We start from the raw sequence: 17289 nt of genomic DNA on the forward strand, positions 1-17289 counted from the left end.
GTGAAGAGTAAAAGGTAAGCTGTATAGTGGAACGTTTATTACTTCCAGCTAGCGTATACAAGTACGCTACCAATCTACCATAATGTTCCAGCAATAAACAAACACAAAAATTCAGGCTACTAGTTCAGTAATGTTCGTCACAAAATATGGCATTTCCATCATCAGTATAATTATATCTACCGTGAAACACGGGTATAAATCGCTGCTTCTTTCTCTGGGTACAACATGTAGTGATTGATACTAAAACCGAGTGGATCATTACATCACAAGCAGGTGAACACCTCATCTATAAGTCGCATAGATACATCTCCGCAGGGTTAATGGCAAAGCTTGATTGAGTGGTTGGTTAATCACAAGAATATCGGAGCCATGACCAATGTGATTGTGGCAAGCATCTTGATAAGAACGTGCAGCGATGGACCCGCGGTGTCTTTGAATGGGTCTCCAACCCTGCAGCACAACACATACTCTCATAAGTGCATCGAAAACTTTTGGATTGTGCCAATCATCCAGAATCGGAAATAAAGCTACACCATGATCAGAACTATTTAATACAGGAAAAACATCTCTTTGCTCTGCCTTGGCCAATGGTATAAACTCAACTCAAGGATCTAGACCCAAAGTATAAGTAAGGAGACTAAAAGCTGAGAAACTTACGTGTCACCAGTAACTGCAGCCTTATGGGACTCGCTGCCTTTGCCACCAAGAGCGCCAGTCTCAATGTACTTCTTTGCATTATCCCAGGCGCCACCAGCAGTGTTCAAGAAGAGTGCCATGAGAATCCCAGCAACTGTTGCAAACATAAGCATGGAGGCTACAACTTTAGCTCCAAGAAGAGGCTGAGCAGTGTAGTGGCCCAAAATCCGGAAGACAACCCCTGCAAACCACGTAAACCAAATTAGAAAAGCGTTGAGTGCCAGTCACTACAAATATGGCCTACAAAACTCACCAACAGCCATGGGTGATATGATTGCTAAAGCCCCAGGTTTTATCATTTCTCTCAACGATGCAGATGCCACAATTGCAACACAGCGTCCATAATCAGGCTTCTCTTTGTAGTCCTGGATGATATTGTTACAAGTTAGCATCAGCTTTTCCAAGCATAAAAAAACTGAAGAACTTCACGGTAATCATGTACTCACCATAATACCAGGCCTCTCAATAAATTGTCTCCTGACCTCATTAACAACTTCCTGTGCAGTTTTGCCAACTGCTGAGCAAGCCCATGCACTGAACAGGAATATAAGCATTGAGCCTAATAAACCACCAACGAAGATCTCTGGGACTGCTATGTCAACCTGCAACAATTGTGTACAACCATTGAATGTGAGCACAAAAGTTCAGTATTCCACATGGCATAGTAACACATACTGGCTACTGCATACCTCCTTGAATGGCAATTGAGCAAAAGAAGCTACTTCATCCATGTATGCACTGAACAGGAGGAAGGAAGCCAGTGCTGCTGACCCTATGGCAAATCCTTTTGTAGTAGCTTTAGTTGTGTTGCCCACAGCATCCAGAACATCTGTGATTTCCCTCACACTTTCAGGCTGCACCAGTACACAATCACAATGGATGATTAAACATAATACCTAGTACTAATGCCCACATATAAACATGAGACAAATGCTAAACCTGCTAAATAGCATTACAACCATTAAGGGAAGAAAAACAGTACATAATGCTCTGAATTGTTATTTTGTTTTGAACCATGAAATGCATTGAAATTTTGTAATGGCAAAAAATACATTAAATAATACAGATTGTTGGCTACAACCTATAGGCTACAGCAGAGGTTTGAGCTACAAAAGAAACATGTGTCATACCTGCTGGCTCATCTCAACAATACCACCGGCGTTGTCAGCTATAGGACCAAACATGTCCATAGTGAGAACATACCCTGCTGTGCTAAGCATCCCCATTGTTGCTACAGCTGTCCCAAAAAGACCACCAGTTGGGTTGCCAGACTCGTCCACCAAGCCAGAAGTCTGCCCCAGCCAATAGGCTGATATAATGGCAACACTTATCACTAGAACTGGTAGGGCTGTTGATTCCAGTCCCAAACTTACTCCAGCAATAATATTAGTTCCATGTCCTGTAGAACTTGAAAGAGCTAAAAGGCGGACTGGCTCATATTTATAATCCGTGTAATACTTCGAAATCCAAACAAAAGCATATGCTGTGATGATCCCAACCAAGCCACACAGTGCAAAATTTAGCCATGCAGAAGGTGCTTGTTCCGTGTACAGGAGCCAACGAGTAGACTGGAAATGTAACACAGATCAGTAACAATAATAATACATCAACTTCTGGGGAGAAAGTTATCATTTTACTTGGTATAAAGGGAAGACACAAGACATCACAAATACAGCCTCTGCTCAGTGTGAGTTAGAAATGACTCGCATAAAAACTTAAACAGAACTCAGTAGGATGTACAATCTCCTCTTTTTCTTCTGTTTAATAAAACTTTACAGTGGGGGGCTTCCCCTGCTGTATTCTTGTTCAATAAATAAATAAATAAATAAACTACAGAGTTAGAGCAAACTTCAACAGGGGTTCATGGTTTTCAACATCTTTCTGCTATCTGTTTAAATAACATTTGAATTAAATCCTATGGCTATGGATTTAGCTATAAGTAATCGTCAGAATAAGGTTATCTTCTCCCTGTTTGGACAACTACTGGCATCTCTTTCTTCCAAGAGCATCTAATAAAAATTGATGGTTCAATGACTCATTAAAATGTTCTCCTTATATAAGATGCTAATGGGAAGCCTACATGAAAGATATCCAACAAACTATGTTGTAGACCACTTTTGCACATTAAAAGTCCAAAGTGATTTCTGTGCCCAGCCATTGGAAACAAATGTAGTAATATCACACAGTATGAATGTATAATACCACAAGTGTTATTTTAAGCAGTAAAATAACATAATCAAACAGCATAAGTATTAAGTATTTACTAAAATAACAAGACTCACCACTCCAAACGTAAGAACAGCAAGCACAATAGTAACAGAGTAGCCTTTTTGCATAATTGCCATGGGATCTTCGATAGAGGAAATGAGTCCAGAGTCACGTGTTCCTCTGATTGAGAGAATTCCAACTGATGACACCACCAAATCAAATGAATGGACAACAAGAGGAAACAAAATAAAGCCAGAGGGATCTGCAATGGTAAACAAAGCTGATTATGGATCGGAGTAGAGTGATTACAAAGAGTATGCGACTATGTGTACCGTTGTACCAAAAATACGACAGTTCTTAACTTTACTCAAAACCATGTACCGTCCATGCATAGTTCATCCCAATATTAATTTTTGTATATAAACAGATTGAGAACTTATGATACCAAGAATATTAGCAACCACTTGCAAGCTGTAGCCAGTGTTCTTAATGACAAACATTAGAGGGTAAACAAAAGAGACTTGCCCTCAATTTTACAGCGCTGTGCCATCGTTCCTCCAAGTATCATTGCACTGATAATTTCTGCTGCTATGCTCTCAAAAAGATCAGCGCCTCGGGCAGCACAATCTCCAACATTGTCACCAACCTGAGTAGTTTTATTTTGTTACACAAGATTATATAGTAGCAAAAGATGAACTATATAGGATAAAGAGAACAAGGCAAATAGAGTTGTAGAGCAAAGCAGATCTTGTATTAAGCATTGGAGCACAGACAAGAGACATTCAGTCCTCAAGAAAGTTTATGATTCATAACCCTACCAAACCTTAGGCAACATGGCAATTCGAGCACATATAGTAGCATAGTATATAATCTTTCAACGAGTTTCAAAACAGAAGCATGCTGTTCACACCAATCTATCCCTACTAAAACTTTAGAAACATATCAATACTGATCTTCATTGCTAATGCCAAGGTATATTTGAACATACTTGAGCAATCTTCAATGAATATTAATAAAAAAGGAAAAGGCATTTTAAGTTTTACTCGAGAACATCAATACCAAATCAGCAATGACAGCTGGGTTACGAGGATCATCTTCTGGTATTCCCTGCTCAACTTTTCCAACCAGATCAGCTCCAACATCAGCAGCTTTGGTGTATATTCCACCACCCAACTGAGCAAAAAGGGCAACAAAAGAGGCACCAAAACCATATCCCACAAGGAGAAGAGGCACTACACAAAAACCATATAAATCAGCAGCCGAGTAATATTCCTTTCACATAACAAAATGATACTGCAACTACAAAAAAATAAGTAGATAATTAGTGGACAAGTTGGGTCGTAATCTAGCGTGTTTTCAGGTGTACTATGTACAAGAAACTTACAGTCGGTAACCTTCATTGACCCAGGTGAATCTACTCCAAGCCAAACATAAAATGTTGAGTACAGTATTGCCACGCCAAATACAGCCATGCAAACGACCACAATTGCTGAGAAACCACCAGCACGGACAGCAATCTGTTTTGAGGAAACAGACATGATTTGAAATTCTATTGTAGAAGGGCAAACGCCAAGTGCATCGAGGAACGAAAACCAAACCTGTAATGCTTCCCTCGCAGAGCGCCGAGCAGCACTTGAAACTCGTACATTTGCACGTACAGACACCCACATTCCAACAAAGCCAGCTAGTCCAGAACATAATGCTCCAAGGAGAAAAGAAGCAACTGTAATATAGGCTAGTGTTGCCCTGTGTAGTCATGATATTCATGAGATGCCAACATGTTACATGACAACAGCTAAACATATATAAGTACAAATAAGGTTTCAGATAATGACAGAAAATCACCTTCCCAAGCCAGACGCCTCCTGCTGCGGCGTGGTACTGCGAAAGAGATAAATGCCAAGGATGACAAAGGCCAGAATAAATGCCATTTTAGAAATTGTTCCATATTGTGTCCTAAAAAATCCTTCAGCGCCATCTCTTATGGCATCAGATATCTGAACAAGAGAAGGCACAAAATCAAACCATGCTACAGCCTACAGCACTACTATGGTAGGTCAAAATCCCAATAATACTAGCACAATTTAGAAACAAACAAATATAGGAAATAACAAAAGGGACGGGCAGTATGGAATACAAATGTGCATTTACAGGCCCAAAATAAAATGGGGAAGGGTTTGATAGGTTTGGCATGCGACTAAACCCCAAGTATATCTATTTGTTGGTTTGTTTGGTACCAAAAAATGAGCCTTTCAAAGGCCTTATTTCTCGAATACGGCCTTTGGAAGGCTCAATTATTGTGCACTCTTCTTATATTGCCAAAATATTTTTTAGACTACTGCATGAGCTACTCTAGAGGCTCATGGTTAGATTACTGCATGAACTATAATAACCTCCTACAAATAATGAATGATCTCACGCTAGTTGATATAATGTGCCTAATTTGGATGCTTCCAGTTGCGTGGATCCATCTCATCATCCAGTCCCCCAGCTAAATGTAATCCTAGAACATCAATATCTCTTGGTGTGGGAGAGACAAGAAGCAGGCAGCCAAACATAAAGAAAGTTCTATCCATGATCTATAGATTATCAACATAACAATAGGAGTCATAACACTAAATCTCAAATATACAGGATAAGCGAGCACAAGTCTAGAGCTCCAGGTTAGAGTGGTTAATTGCATGAACCAGAATATGCAAGCAAGACAGCAACATTGGCATACAGCACTTTCCAGACACAGAGAAATGCATGTGACAAGAAGTGAAGCATTGAAGATGCAGAAAATGAAGGCATAGCACATTATCAGTGAGCTGAATTGAGGCAGTTTTTATACCTCGGACATTTCTGGAGGTCCTTCGTCCTTAGCAAGAACCCACTTTGTAAGGTATAGAGAGAAGAATAGACTGAGAGTACATATACAGAACACAAAGACCACAATTGGTGATGTACTGGCTCCCACATATAGAACACCACTGAAGACCAAAAGAGAGAGAATAATCAAGGCACGGGGATTTATCCTCATCAACAAACGGAAGGCCTGTAGCAACCAAAATAGACAAAATAAGAGACAAACGTAAAATATCCAACAGTTGCTCATAACATGTTAAAAAATGTATGCTGATCAATCAGCAGTAATGTACACTTCAAGGATTTTTTTTCATTTATCCAATTTTGTGACATGGAATATAGAGTGCTAAAGTGGCCAGTTCTTTTAGCTGAATGACCATTTTTGGGATATATAAGAAGAAGAGGATAACTTTTAACCTACCCTGACTTGTGAGTTGTGACTAATAGAATTTATTTAATAGGTACGAACAAAGTCTAAAAGGCTTTGTTGTCGTTGTTGATGAGCAAAAAAGGATAACATTATTTGGCTACTTTATGTATAAATTTCTAAAGTATAGATATATATAGCTAAAACAAAGAAAGATGGAAAAGAAATGTTGTAGTATCCACAATGTGCTGAATTGTTCTTTAGTGTACACTTTGATAACTGTCAATAGGCACATACATTAATATTAATGGTATAAAATAAATAAAAGAACAGTGTGGATATTTCTTTCCCAAAATGAATAATGTGGATATGTCAACAAAAACAGGGACATTTCATGCTGCTTTGTTTTAGGACAAAAACCATGTACTTGCACATACTAGCACACAAGAAAGAAATACATACACAAACTGGATGGAAAATAATATGGTTCTTTTCAATGTAGACAGAAAATTCATTTATGTATTTTGAAAGGTGGAGAAAGCCTAGGAATAGTCCATACCACTGGTACAGATGATTTGCTTCGTACTGTTGAAAAGGTCCTTGGTCTTTCTTGATACGACCTTCCATTTTCCATGTCCGCTTCCATCATGATGGAATATGAGTTTGCCCTCCTTGTCACTGGAAAAGGAACGAACTCCCCAACTTGGGGTAGGTCGCCCCCTGAGCCCTGGCGCTGAATTTTGGATAGTCTATGTCAGACCACCTCTCAAAAATAGTAAGCCCTAAAAGTTAAACACATCCAGATTTTCTTCAGCCTCAGTGACAAACTTCTCTTTGATTGAAAGGGTCCTTTTGCTGTCAAGTCTACAAGATGATATTAACATGAAGCTAGGTATAGTGAATGTTGTATCGAAGCACGATAAGGTATAGTGAATGTTCTACAGAAGTATGATGAACAAGCAAAAGGTACAATTGTTGCCTAAATCATGAAATCTGTTTAGAATAAAATAAAGTACAGGAGCAAAGTACCGAGGCACCTTATATAATAAGGACAATTCAAAAGTATATAATCTTCATTTGACACACCTACAATCTATATGGCAGATAAGACATTTCCCAAATATAGCCAATTCGGGGATACGTTTCAGTAATTTAAACAATAAGACAAGTCAAAATTGTAATAATGGCAGTAGCAGCCTAGCTGGAAGGCTTAGCTGGGTGGAGATCTAACAAATAACCAATCTCTTCGTTGAAAGTTTACACAGTTAAACATCTAGCAGAAATATTACCCTTACTTCATTTCTTCGATTAGAACTGTGTCAGGTAAGGAATAATTTTAATTTTCGGGCAAGTAGCGGTTCTAAGTTCAGAACCAAGTGCAGTAAAAAAAAAGAGTAGAACATCCTCTGTTTGTAACCACTGGGACAGAGAAACAACAGCAGACGGAGCAAAACTGACAGTAGTCGAATGTCTAGCCTCTACTGCAAAAGCGAGACGCGCCTGGCGTAACTACGGGGGGGAGGGAGCAGGGGCGGGTTCTCACCGCTGATTCACGCCGTCCGGCAGGTGGCGGAGAGCTCGTAGCGCGCCCGCGCGCGTGCAGGCGTCGCTGGCAAACGGGACTCCTGGGACGTCCGCGGCGAGCGGATGCCGCCTGCCGGAGCTCGTGGCGCGGTGGTGGATCTGGTCCCTGCCGCGGGGCACGGGGATGGATCTGGAAGGAGGAGGGAGACGAGGCGGCGGCACCCACGGGAGCAGCCGCTGGCACCGAAGTGGGTCACGGGAGAAGGGCCGCCCCTGCCGCTGACGCTTGCAGGCAAGGCAGCAGCGAAGCAGGCCGCCGCGGATCTGCGAGGCGAGTGGGAGGGAGGTTCTCCCTTCTCCGAGACGCACAGAGAAACAGAAAGACGGAGGCAGCAGGCAGGCAGTTTGTGGACAGCAGGCAGGCAGTTTGTGGGAGAGTAAAGTCCACCACCGGTCCCTAAACTTGTATTAATATGTCATCCCGGACCCTAAACTCGCAAATCGACCATTTAGGTCCTCGAACTTGTTCGTCTGTATCATCTCAGTCCCTAAACTTGTTTAGTTGTGTCATCTCGGTCCCTAAACTTAGAAATCACCCGTTTAAGTCCTCAAATTTGTTCAGTTGTGTTATCCAGGTCCCTAAACTTGATTTTAAGTCTCATCTGGGTCAAAACAAAGTGATCTAAAAACTCTATATTAAAAATAATTCATAACTTTTTCATATGTACTCAAATGAAGACAAACTTTATATCAAAGTTGTAGCCCTTAATGCGTTCTACAACTCTATAGTTGAAATATTTTTTATTTAAAGTCGTTTAATATCACAAAATTTAATTTTAAATTTTAAATTTCTAGATCTAAAAACTTTCAAAAAATATTTTGGGACCCCAAAAGATTTCAATTTAAAAACTTTTCAACTACAAAGTTGTAGATCGCATTGCTTACTACAAATTTGATATAAAGTTTATCTTCATTTGAGTTCATATGAAAAAGTTATAAATTATTTTCCTATATAGAGTTTTTAGATTCGCCCTGCTTTGATCTCGATGAGACTTAAAAATAAGTTTAGGGACTGGGATGACACAACTGAACAAGTTTGAGGACCTATATGGGAGATTTCTAAGTTTAAGGACTAGGTTGACACAGCCGAACAAGTTTAGGTACCTAAACAATCATTTTATGAGTTTAAGGACCGGAATGACATACCCAAACAAGTTTAGAGACCGGTGATGGAAGGACGACCACGCCGATGAATGAAGAGGACGGAGAGAGGTGGACTGCAGTGGAGTCTATCCGGCCCAAGTTACAAGTTAGCATCTCACATTCCCAGTAGTGCACAGCCCACTAAGCCCAACAAATATCTCCCTCTTCATCGCCCAAAAAATAAATAAATATCTCTCTCTTTTTTCTTCTTTTGGAAAAAAACTCCTGTTGCCATAAGCCCATAATAACAATAATAATAACAAAACCCTACTCTTACCTCCTAAACAATCACCCAAATCTTCTTTTCTTATCAAACTTTAAGTCCAAACAACTAGTTTCTTTCAAGGCGGTTACAAAGATCTGTTTAGAGAAGTTCTGTTTCCTAGGCCTTGTTTAGATGTGAAAAGATTTTGGATTTTACTACTGTAGCATTTTCGTTTGTTTGTGGCAAATATTGTCTAATTATAGACTAACTAGGATTAAAAGATTCGTCTCGTGATTTACAGGTAAACTGTACAATTAGTTTTTATTTTCGTCTATATTTAGTGCTTTATGCATGTGTCGAAAGAATCGATGTGACGGAGAATCTTGAAAACTTTTGGTTTTCAGTTGAACTAAACAAGGCCCTAGTTAAAAGATCCTAGTATCTCTACATGCATCAAGAAATGTTTAGATTTCTGCTAGATTAAGAGCAAAATGCTTTCGTATTAAGTTATGGTTATTTACTAGGCCCAAACTATCAAATTGGACGCGAGTAGCGTTAGGCGTCCCCCGCCGCTTGACACATGTCACCGCCTGAAGGACCAAAAACGGCGACCAGAGAGGGGGTGAATGGGAGCCTCAAAATTTTTCTCGAAAATATTTGGCCACTGTCTCGAGTTCACCACCAAACACGCAACAACTCCAAAACTAGAATACTCACGCCAACTGGTGACTGAAGTACCTAGAGAAATTTCTTAGGGCTATAGAAACTCAAAGCAATTTACGAATACAAATCGAAGTCCAAATGACTAAGATGTGCACAAAACGGAAAATCAGGGCCAGAAAAAATTCACTAGAAAATCACCAAGAAAAATGGACAGAATAACGGCTTAAAAATGGAACACTCTATTTTACCAGCGAGAACTGGATCCCTGCAAAACAAAAACACTGAATTGGATTTGCTCAGCACTCGATGGTGCACGGCCTACCAATCAGTCACAACAATGACCACACCCTGCTGAAACGATGCCTGCCTGGACAAACTGCTGAACCAGAAACATAGTAAGTTTACTAAAACCAAATTCCAGCCACTTGAACTATTGCAAAACAAACACAACAGGCACCAAAAGATCTCGCTCACAAAGTTGAAAATAAACAGAAGAATGAAAACAACCGGAACAGTTAAAACATCAGTCAAGCCTCCAAACTCTTTGATGATTGCTCCCTGTAGCTTGAAAGTGACTACACAGGATCTGGAAAGAATCTACGATGTTGAGACCAAATCTGAGGCCTTATTTAGTTCACCCAGAAAACCAAAAAGTTTTCAAGATTCTCCGTCACATCGAATCTTGTGACACATGCATGAAACATTAAATATAGACGAAAACAAAAACTAATTATACAGTTTAGCTGTAAATCATAAGACGAATCTTTTGATCCTAGTTAGTCCATAATTAAATAATATTTGTCATAAACAAACGAAAGTGCTACAGTACCGAAATCTTTTCACTTTTCGGAACTAAACAAGGCCTGAGCAAAAAGACAGCGGCCTGCTCTGCTAGCTTAAGACTGAAATGCCTGACTGACTGACGAAACGATGCTGAGAGAACAGCCTGAGCTTGGCGAGTCTTTACTGCTGAAAGAACAGAAGCAAAACACGAAGACACACAGCACGAGATTGCACACGCCGAACACTTCTGAAGAAACTCGATTAAAATCCAGCTAGGGGATTCGGACGGACTGCACTGCCAGTAAAATCCAAGACAAACACGAAAAGCATGCAGAGAAGGAACTCTGCACGAATCTCCTTGTGCCCAAGAAAAGCGGCGCCGGCGACTTGGTGTTCTTGACAAACAGGAAGAGAATCAAACGCAGTTACGAGAGTCGAGCAGGGATTTCTCAGCTACGAACACCCAGCACAAGAGGACTTCGGACCTCAGCACAAAAACAACCTCGATTCAGAGTACGCACATCAGAACAGAACCAAGAACAAACACCTTCTCAGATCTGAAAAATCACAGAACTTGCAGGAGACAACACCCCATGATCTCAAACTTTGCACAGTGTTTCATGATAGCAAAAGAAAGCTATTTCTAGGGGATCATGGTTCATGATAAACTAAAGCTCCGTGAATCCAAGAAATTAGAGCAAAGGAATAAGAAACTCAGCACATAACAGAAACGAAAATCACAAGACCAAAATAGGAATCCCAGAGGGCAACCGGAGGATTCGGGACTCCATTCCCAGCTCAAAAATTTCAGTTGCTTACACAGAGTTGAAATCTAAATCCTCTCCATGAACACTACGGGGGGAGGAGAAAGGCTACGGGAAAAACTGAGAGAAAGTAGAAGACAGACAGAGAGATAGGTGGAGAGAGGGTTAGGGGAGATGGGGGACTCCCCCGACTTATTTATCAGGCATATTACATATTTCCCAGATGTCCCTAAATATTTTTGAGCGAACTAGCTAGCCCCAGGGACATTCCAGTCCAACTCGACATGACCTAAATCCGGCGACCACCGCGCCTTCTCACCGGTAGCCTCGCTCCGAAGCGATCTCACCGATGCCGCCACGTGCCATCCGTCCGCATCGGGACCTCCGTCTGGGTTTTGAGGCCCAAACCCGCGAAACCCGCCACGAGTAGCGTACTCAATATGCTTCCCCGCCACTCGACACGTGTTACCACCGTCCTCGATCGGCCGGCCCGCTAAGTTCTCCTGAGCCTCGCTCGACTCGCGTCCGTCGTCTTGACTTGGTCAACACGGTCACTCCCATGTACTCTTGCACTTGTCGATGTCCCAGATGTCAGCCACTGCGACTGGTCACCCAGCCTCCTGGTGCGTCAGTCCAAGCCTCACGTCCGTCCTTCACCGCTCCAGGTCCATCGGCACGACACTTCTCTACTTGACCTTCACCTCGCCGTCGACCATCGCCTTCGAGCTCCACAGCTGAACACCACAAGCCAAGAGACATGTCGCACACATAGCTTCCGCCATGGTAATGTTAGTCACCAACTCAATCTATTCGTGGATCACGTTGACAATCACTCATCACAAAACGTACCACAAGGGTACTTCTCGACCTTGTGTTCGCACCGCCGTTCTCGACCGGCTAGCCCGCCAGGTCTTCCTGAGTCTCGCTTGACTCGCGTCCGCCGTCTTGACTTGGTCAACACGGTCGCTTCCATGTACACTTGTGCTTGTCGATGTCCCAGATGTCAAACATCGTGGCTGTTCACCCAGCCTCCTGGTCCATCAGTCCAAGCCTCACGTCCGGGGTCTATCGGCACGACACGTCTCTACTTTATCTTCACCTCGCTGTCGACCACCATCTGCGAGCTCCATATCTACACACCACAAGCCAAGAGACATATCACATACCTAGCTTATGTTAAATGTTAGTGACCAACTCAATCTAGATCGTGAATCACGTTAACAATCGTTCATCATAAATCAAATCATAAGAACACATTTTGTGTTTGCAGCGCCTCTGCTTCCGCTCCGTTCAAGATCCGAGTAGCCCATCAAGGGCTCATTTGTTTAGCCCTTGTTCCGGATAAATTTATTTCCGATTGTTGGAGTATAAGGTGTAGGCCCATGAGGCCCATGTATGTGACCATATTGCTACCCTTCTAGGGTGAGCCCAATTAAGAAAATGACAGTTTACAGCATGGTATCAGAGCTAGGGTTTCTCTTCTCCCTCCCTCCCTTCCCAGCCCAGCCGCCAGGCAGCAGCCGCCGCAGCCGCGGCCATGGCCGCCCCTCCTCCACCACCAGCCGGCGCGGGCGCGCCGCCCCTGCGCGCGGCCCCCCTGGGCGCGGGCGCGCCGCCCCTGCGCGCGGCCCCCCTGGGCGCGGCCTCCCTGGGCGCGGGCCCCCTGGGCGCGAGCGCGACGGCCCTGAGCGCAGCTGCGGGCGCGCCACCCCTGGGCGCGGGTGCTGCCCTTCCTCCACCACACTCCGCCCTCGCCACTGCCCTCACCGCTGCCCGCGCTGCTGCTGCGGACGGCCATGTGCGCATGCATGTCGGGGTGACCTCCTCCGGCTCCGGGGACGCGGCCGTCGCCGCCATGCCTGCTGCAGTGGCTGCCGGACTGGGCATGCCCTGGGCTGACGCTGCCGGACTGGGCTTGCCGCGTGCTGACGCAGCCGCGGCGGTCACCACCCTCGCCGCTGACCGGGCCGCTGCGGCGGCGGACAGGACCTCGTCTCTTCTTGCTCCTCCTCCCTCCGAGCCAAGCGGGGGTTGGGGGGGCCGTGGCAGCCACCGTCGCCACCGCGGTGGAGGCGGGTGGAGTCTCTCAGCGCCTCTGTGGCCTCCACCTCCGAGTGCCTTGCCAGTGCCTGTCGGATGGGACCCGGCGGCCTGGGCATCTTTCCGCCACCCGTGGTCGACCATGTGGGGCGACGGCAGGTCGGCGCCTCTGTTGTCGGACACAACAGCTCTACGTGCGCGGGCCATGGCCGCTGTGCCTAGAGGAGCTGCGTCTCCTTCCACACCGGCTTCCTCATTCCTCTCCACCGCCAAACCTTCGCCCGCGGCTCCTCCTGCCGCAGGGCTGCGACCAGTCAGTCCTGACTGGATCGCTGACTCGGGCGCCACCTTCCATATCACGCCCGATGCGAGTCTCCTCTCTTCTATCAGTCCTCCCCACCCTTCTTGTCCTTCTTCCATCATGGTCGCTAATGGCACCTGCATTCCTGTCTCCTCCGTAGGCACTGCCAATTCCCATGGCTCTTTTCATATCCCCGATGTTCTTGTGGCTCCCGGTATGGTTCACAACCTCCTCTCTATTCGCCGCTTCACGACTGACAACTCTTGTTCGGTTGAGTTCGACCCCTCTGGCCTCACCGTGCGGGAGTTGGCTTCCCGGCGTCCTCTTCTCCGTTGTGACAGCACTGGGCCTCTCTACACCCTTCGTTTCCCGGTTTCCGCTGCACCTCCTTTGCCTTCTTATTCACCCCCTTCGGCTTCTGCCTTCACTACCACCTCCTCCACTACGTGGCACCGTCGCCTTGGCCATCCTGGCAGCACTGCTTTGTCCCAGCTCAGTCGCAGTTCCGCTGTGCCTTGCCCCCGCACTCCTGATGAGCATTTGTGTCATGCATGCCAGTTGGGCCGTCATGTTAGACTTCCTTTCCCTACCTCCTCCTCCCATGCGGCTCACATCTTTGATCTTATCCATTGCGACCTGTGGACATCTCCTGTTCTTAGTATGTCTGGCTACAAGTACTACTTGGTGGTGGTTGATGACTTCTCCCATTACTCTTGGACTTTTCCCTTGCGTGCCAAGTCCGATACATTCACCACTCTTCGCCACTTCTTTGCATGGGTGTCCACCCAGTTCGGCCTCACCATCAAGGCCGTGCAGTGTGACAACGGGCGTGAGTTTGATAACACCACCGCTCGCTCCTTCTTCCTCTCCTGTGGTGTCCAGTTGCGCATGTCTTGCCCTTACACCTCCCCTCAGAACGGCAAGGCTGAGCGCATGATTCGCACCACAAACGATGTCATGCGCACCCTTCTGTTACAGGCCTCGCTTCCCGCTCGCTTCTGGGCTGAGAGCCTCCACACCGCCACCTATCTCCTTAACCGCTTGCCCTCCACGGCTTCCCCTGCGCCCACTCCACACCACGCTCTTTTCGGTACCCCTCCCCGCTACGATCACCTTCGTGTGTTTGGGTGCGCTTGCTACCCCAACACAGCTGCCACTTCTCCTCATAAGCTTGCCCCCCGTTCTACTCTCTGTATCTTCCTGGGTTACTCCCCTGAGCATAAGGGGTACCGTTGCTTGGACCTCTCTTCTCGCCGTGTCCTCATCTCTCGCCACGTCGTGTTTGACGAGTCGGCATTCCCTTTCTCCACCACCCCCACCTCCACACCTCCTGCTGACCCTACGGAGGCTTCTTTTTTTCCCACTGACCCGGTGGTTCCACCACCGTTTCCACTATACCCTGCAGGTCTTGCTCCGGCACGCTCTCCTGGTGGTCCTTCAAGCCAGGACCCTCCTGTACCTGGCACGACAGAGGCAGCCCCAGAGCTTCCTCCACCGCTACCAGTGGTTGCGCTGCCTCCCGTTGTGCCCGAAGTCGTCGCCCCGATCGCGGGACCGCGCGCCCCGTCCTCACCTCCCCGGCGCTTCGGCCTCGTCTACCAGCGGCGGCGAGAGCCGGCTCCGCCTCTGCAGCCGGTGTCGCTGGCTCCGTCGCCGCCCTCGCCGGTACGGGCTCCGCCGTCGACCCTGCCACCTCCGGCGGAGCACCCGTCCATGCCGCCTCCGGCCCCGAGGCGCTCTCGCGCCGAGCCGCCGGTGTACCACCCGCCTCTACTTCACCGGGATCCTCGTCACACTCACCCAATGGTGACGAGGCAGGCATCCCGGCCGCGGGCCCTCACCGCTGCTACCTGCGAGACGGGGATCTCTCCGGTACCCTCTTCCGTCCGCGAGGCCTTGTCAGATCCTCACTGGCGCCGTGCGATGGAAGAGGAGTACGCGGCCCTCCTCGCTAACCAGACGTGGGATCTGGTGCCCCGTCCGTCGGCCTCCAACGTTGTCACCGGCAAGTGGATCTGGACGCACAAGCGGCGTGCTGATGGTTCCTTGGAGCGCTACAAGGCTCGCTGGGTCCTCCGGGGTTTCAGTCAGCGGCCCGGCATTGACTATGATGAGACCTTCAGTCCAGTGGTGAAGCCAGCTACCGTCCGCACCGTACTATCTGTGGCTCTCGAGCGCTCCTGGCCTGTGCATCAGCTGGATGTCAAGAATGCCTTCCTCCATGGCACTCTGACCGAGACAGTCTACTGCAGTCAGCCGGCCGGTTTCGTGGATTCTTCTCGCCCTGACTTGGTCTGCCGGCTCAACAAGTCTCTCTACGGTCTCAAGCAGGCACCTCGGGCGTGGTATTCTCGGTTCTCTACCTTCCTGCAGACTCTTGGGTTCACGGAGGCCAAGTCCGACACCTCACTGTTCATATACCACCATGGGGGTGAGACTGCTTACCTGCTCCTCTATGTGGATGACATTGTTCTCACCGCCTGCAGCGAGTCACTGCTCCAGCGCATCATTACCACTCTCCAGAAGGAATTTGCTATGAAGGATCTTGGTCTGCTCCATCACTTCCTCGGTGTCACTGTTGAGCCCCGACCTTCAGGCTTGTTCCTCCACCAGCGGCAGTTCACTTGTGACATTCTCGAGCGAGCAGGGATGACTGACTGCAAGTCTTGTTCTACTCCGGTCGATACCCAGGGCAAGCTGTCAGAGGCAGAGGGTCCGATGCTTGGGCCAGAGGACTCTACCGCCTACCGGAGTCTTGCTGGCGCGCTCCAGTACCTCACCTTCACACGGCCTGACATCACCTACGCCGTGCAGCAGCTCTGCCTCTACATGCATGCTCTGCGGGAGCCCCACCTTGCTGCTATGAAGCGGCTCCTCCGGTACCTCCGTGGCACTCTAGGCTATGGGCTGCTCCTCAGCCGGTCCTCCTCTGCCGAGCTGGTTGTCTACACCGACGCTGATTGGGCGGGCTGCCCCGACACCCGCAGGTCCACCTCCGGCTACGCTGTCTTCCTGGGCGGCAACCTTGTCTCGTGGTCGTCCAAGCGACAGCCGGTGGTCTCACGCTCCAGTGCCGAGGCGGAGTACCGCGCCGTTGCCAATGGTGTGGCCGAGGCTGCTTGGCTCCGCCAGCTACTGGCTGAGCTTCACCGCCCCCTCGCCAGGAGCTCACTTGTCTACTGCGACAACGTCAGCGCCGTCTATCTCTCCACCAACCCTGTGCAGCACCAGCGGACCAAGCATGTGGAGATCGACCTGCACTTCGTCCGCGACCATGTGGCCATCGGTGACGTCCGGGTCCTCCACGTCCCGACCACCTCACAGTTTGCGGACATCTTCACCAAGGGCCTCCCTTCCTCGACTTTCGCCGAGTTTCGCTCTAGCCTCAACGTCACCGGTGGCTAGTTGTGGCTGCGGGGGGTATTGTGTGTTATGTGTTTTCTTTCTTGTCCAGTCTTGAACTCCGCTGTGCCGGTAGTCCAGACTGCGGGGGGGTGTTGGAGTATAAGGTGTAGGCCCATGAGGCCCATGTATGTGACCATATTGGTACCCTTCTAGGGTGAGCCCAATTAAGAAAATGACAGTTTACAGCACCGATGATAAAAATAGCATAAATTTGCACGACATTCCTTCCAAGACTCTATTCTGTAACAAACGAACAGGGCCCAAGGCAGCCTCTCAGCGGCCC

The 17289-nt window shown here is 47.2% G+C and overlaps 2 protein-coding genes across 3 annotated transcripts; both read right to left on the bottom strand.

Moving 5' to 3' along the window:
- LOC8070111 (pyrophosphate-energized membrane proton pump 3) lies at positions 16–8076 on the bottom strand. Of its 2 annotated transcripts, XM_021446607.1 has the most exons (16): positions 7793–7890; positions 7662–7765; positions 6678–6851; positions 5738–5941; positions 4750–4901; positions 4503–4650; positions 4289–4421; positions 3964–4136; positions 3430–3550; positions 2979–3166; positions 1827–2264; positions 1386–1550; positions 1143–1298; positions 950–1061; positions 658–877; positions 95–450 (listed from the first exon to the last, which is right to left on the bottom strand). In XM_021446607.1, the coding sequence occupies exons 3-16, from the start codon at positions 6765–6767 to the stop codon at positions 351–353; spliced, it is 2400 nt and encodes a 799-aa protein (XP_021302282.1). In that variant the 5' UTR covers positions 6768–6851; positions 7662–7765; positions 7793–7890; the 3' UTR covers positions 95–350. The 2 variants fall into 2 exon arrangements, with proteins under 2 accessions (XP_002443497.1, XP_021302282.1); XM_002443452.2 differs by having other exon boundaries at positions 16–450; positions 6678–6982; positions 7662–8076.
- Positions 12728–13723, bottom strand: LOC110437631 (skin secretory protein xP2-like). The gene has a single exon (XM_021466126.1). The coding sequence runs from the start codon at positions 13721–13723 to the stop codon at positions 12728–12730; it is 996 nt and encodes a 331-aa protein (XP_021321801.1).

The sequence above is a fragment of the Sorghum bicolor genome, chromosome 8 (assembly GCF_000003195.3).
Source record: "Sorghum bicolor cultivar BTx623 chromosome 8, Sorghum_bicolor_NCBIv3, whole genome shotgun sequence".
Classification (NCBI taxonomy): domain Eukaryota; kingdom Viridiplantae; phylum Streptophyta; class Magnoliopsida; order Poales; family Poaceae; genus Sorghum; species Sorghum bicolor.

Coding starts and splice junctions, on each gene's coding strand:
- LOC110437631 (XM_021466126.1), bottom strand. CDS start 13,723: ATGATGGAAGAAGGACAAGAAGGGTGGGGAGGACTGATAGAAGAGAGG.
- LOC8070111 (XM_002443452.2), bottom strand. CDS start 6,767: ATGATGGAAGCGGACATGGAAAATGGAAGGTCGTATCAAGAAAGACCA. Junction 4,902..5,737: donor GACCTCCAGAAATGTCCGAG/GTATAAAAACTG, acceptor TCTCTTGTTCAG/ATATCTGATGCCATAAGAGA. Junction 3,551..3,963: donor CAGCTGTCATTGCTGATTTG/GTATTGATGTTC, acceptor AAAACTACTCAG/GTTGGTGACAATGTTGGAGA.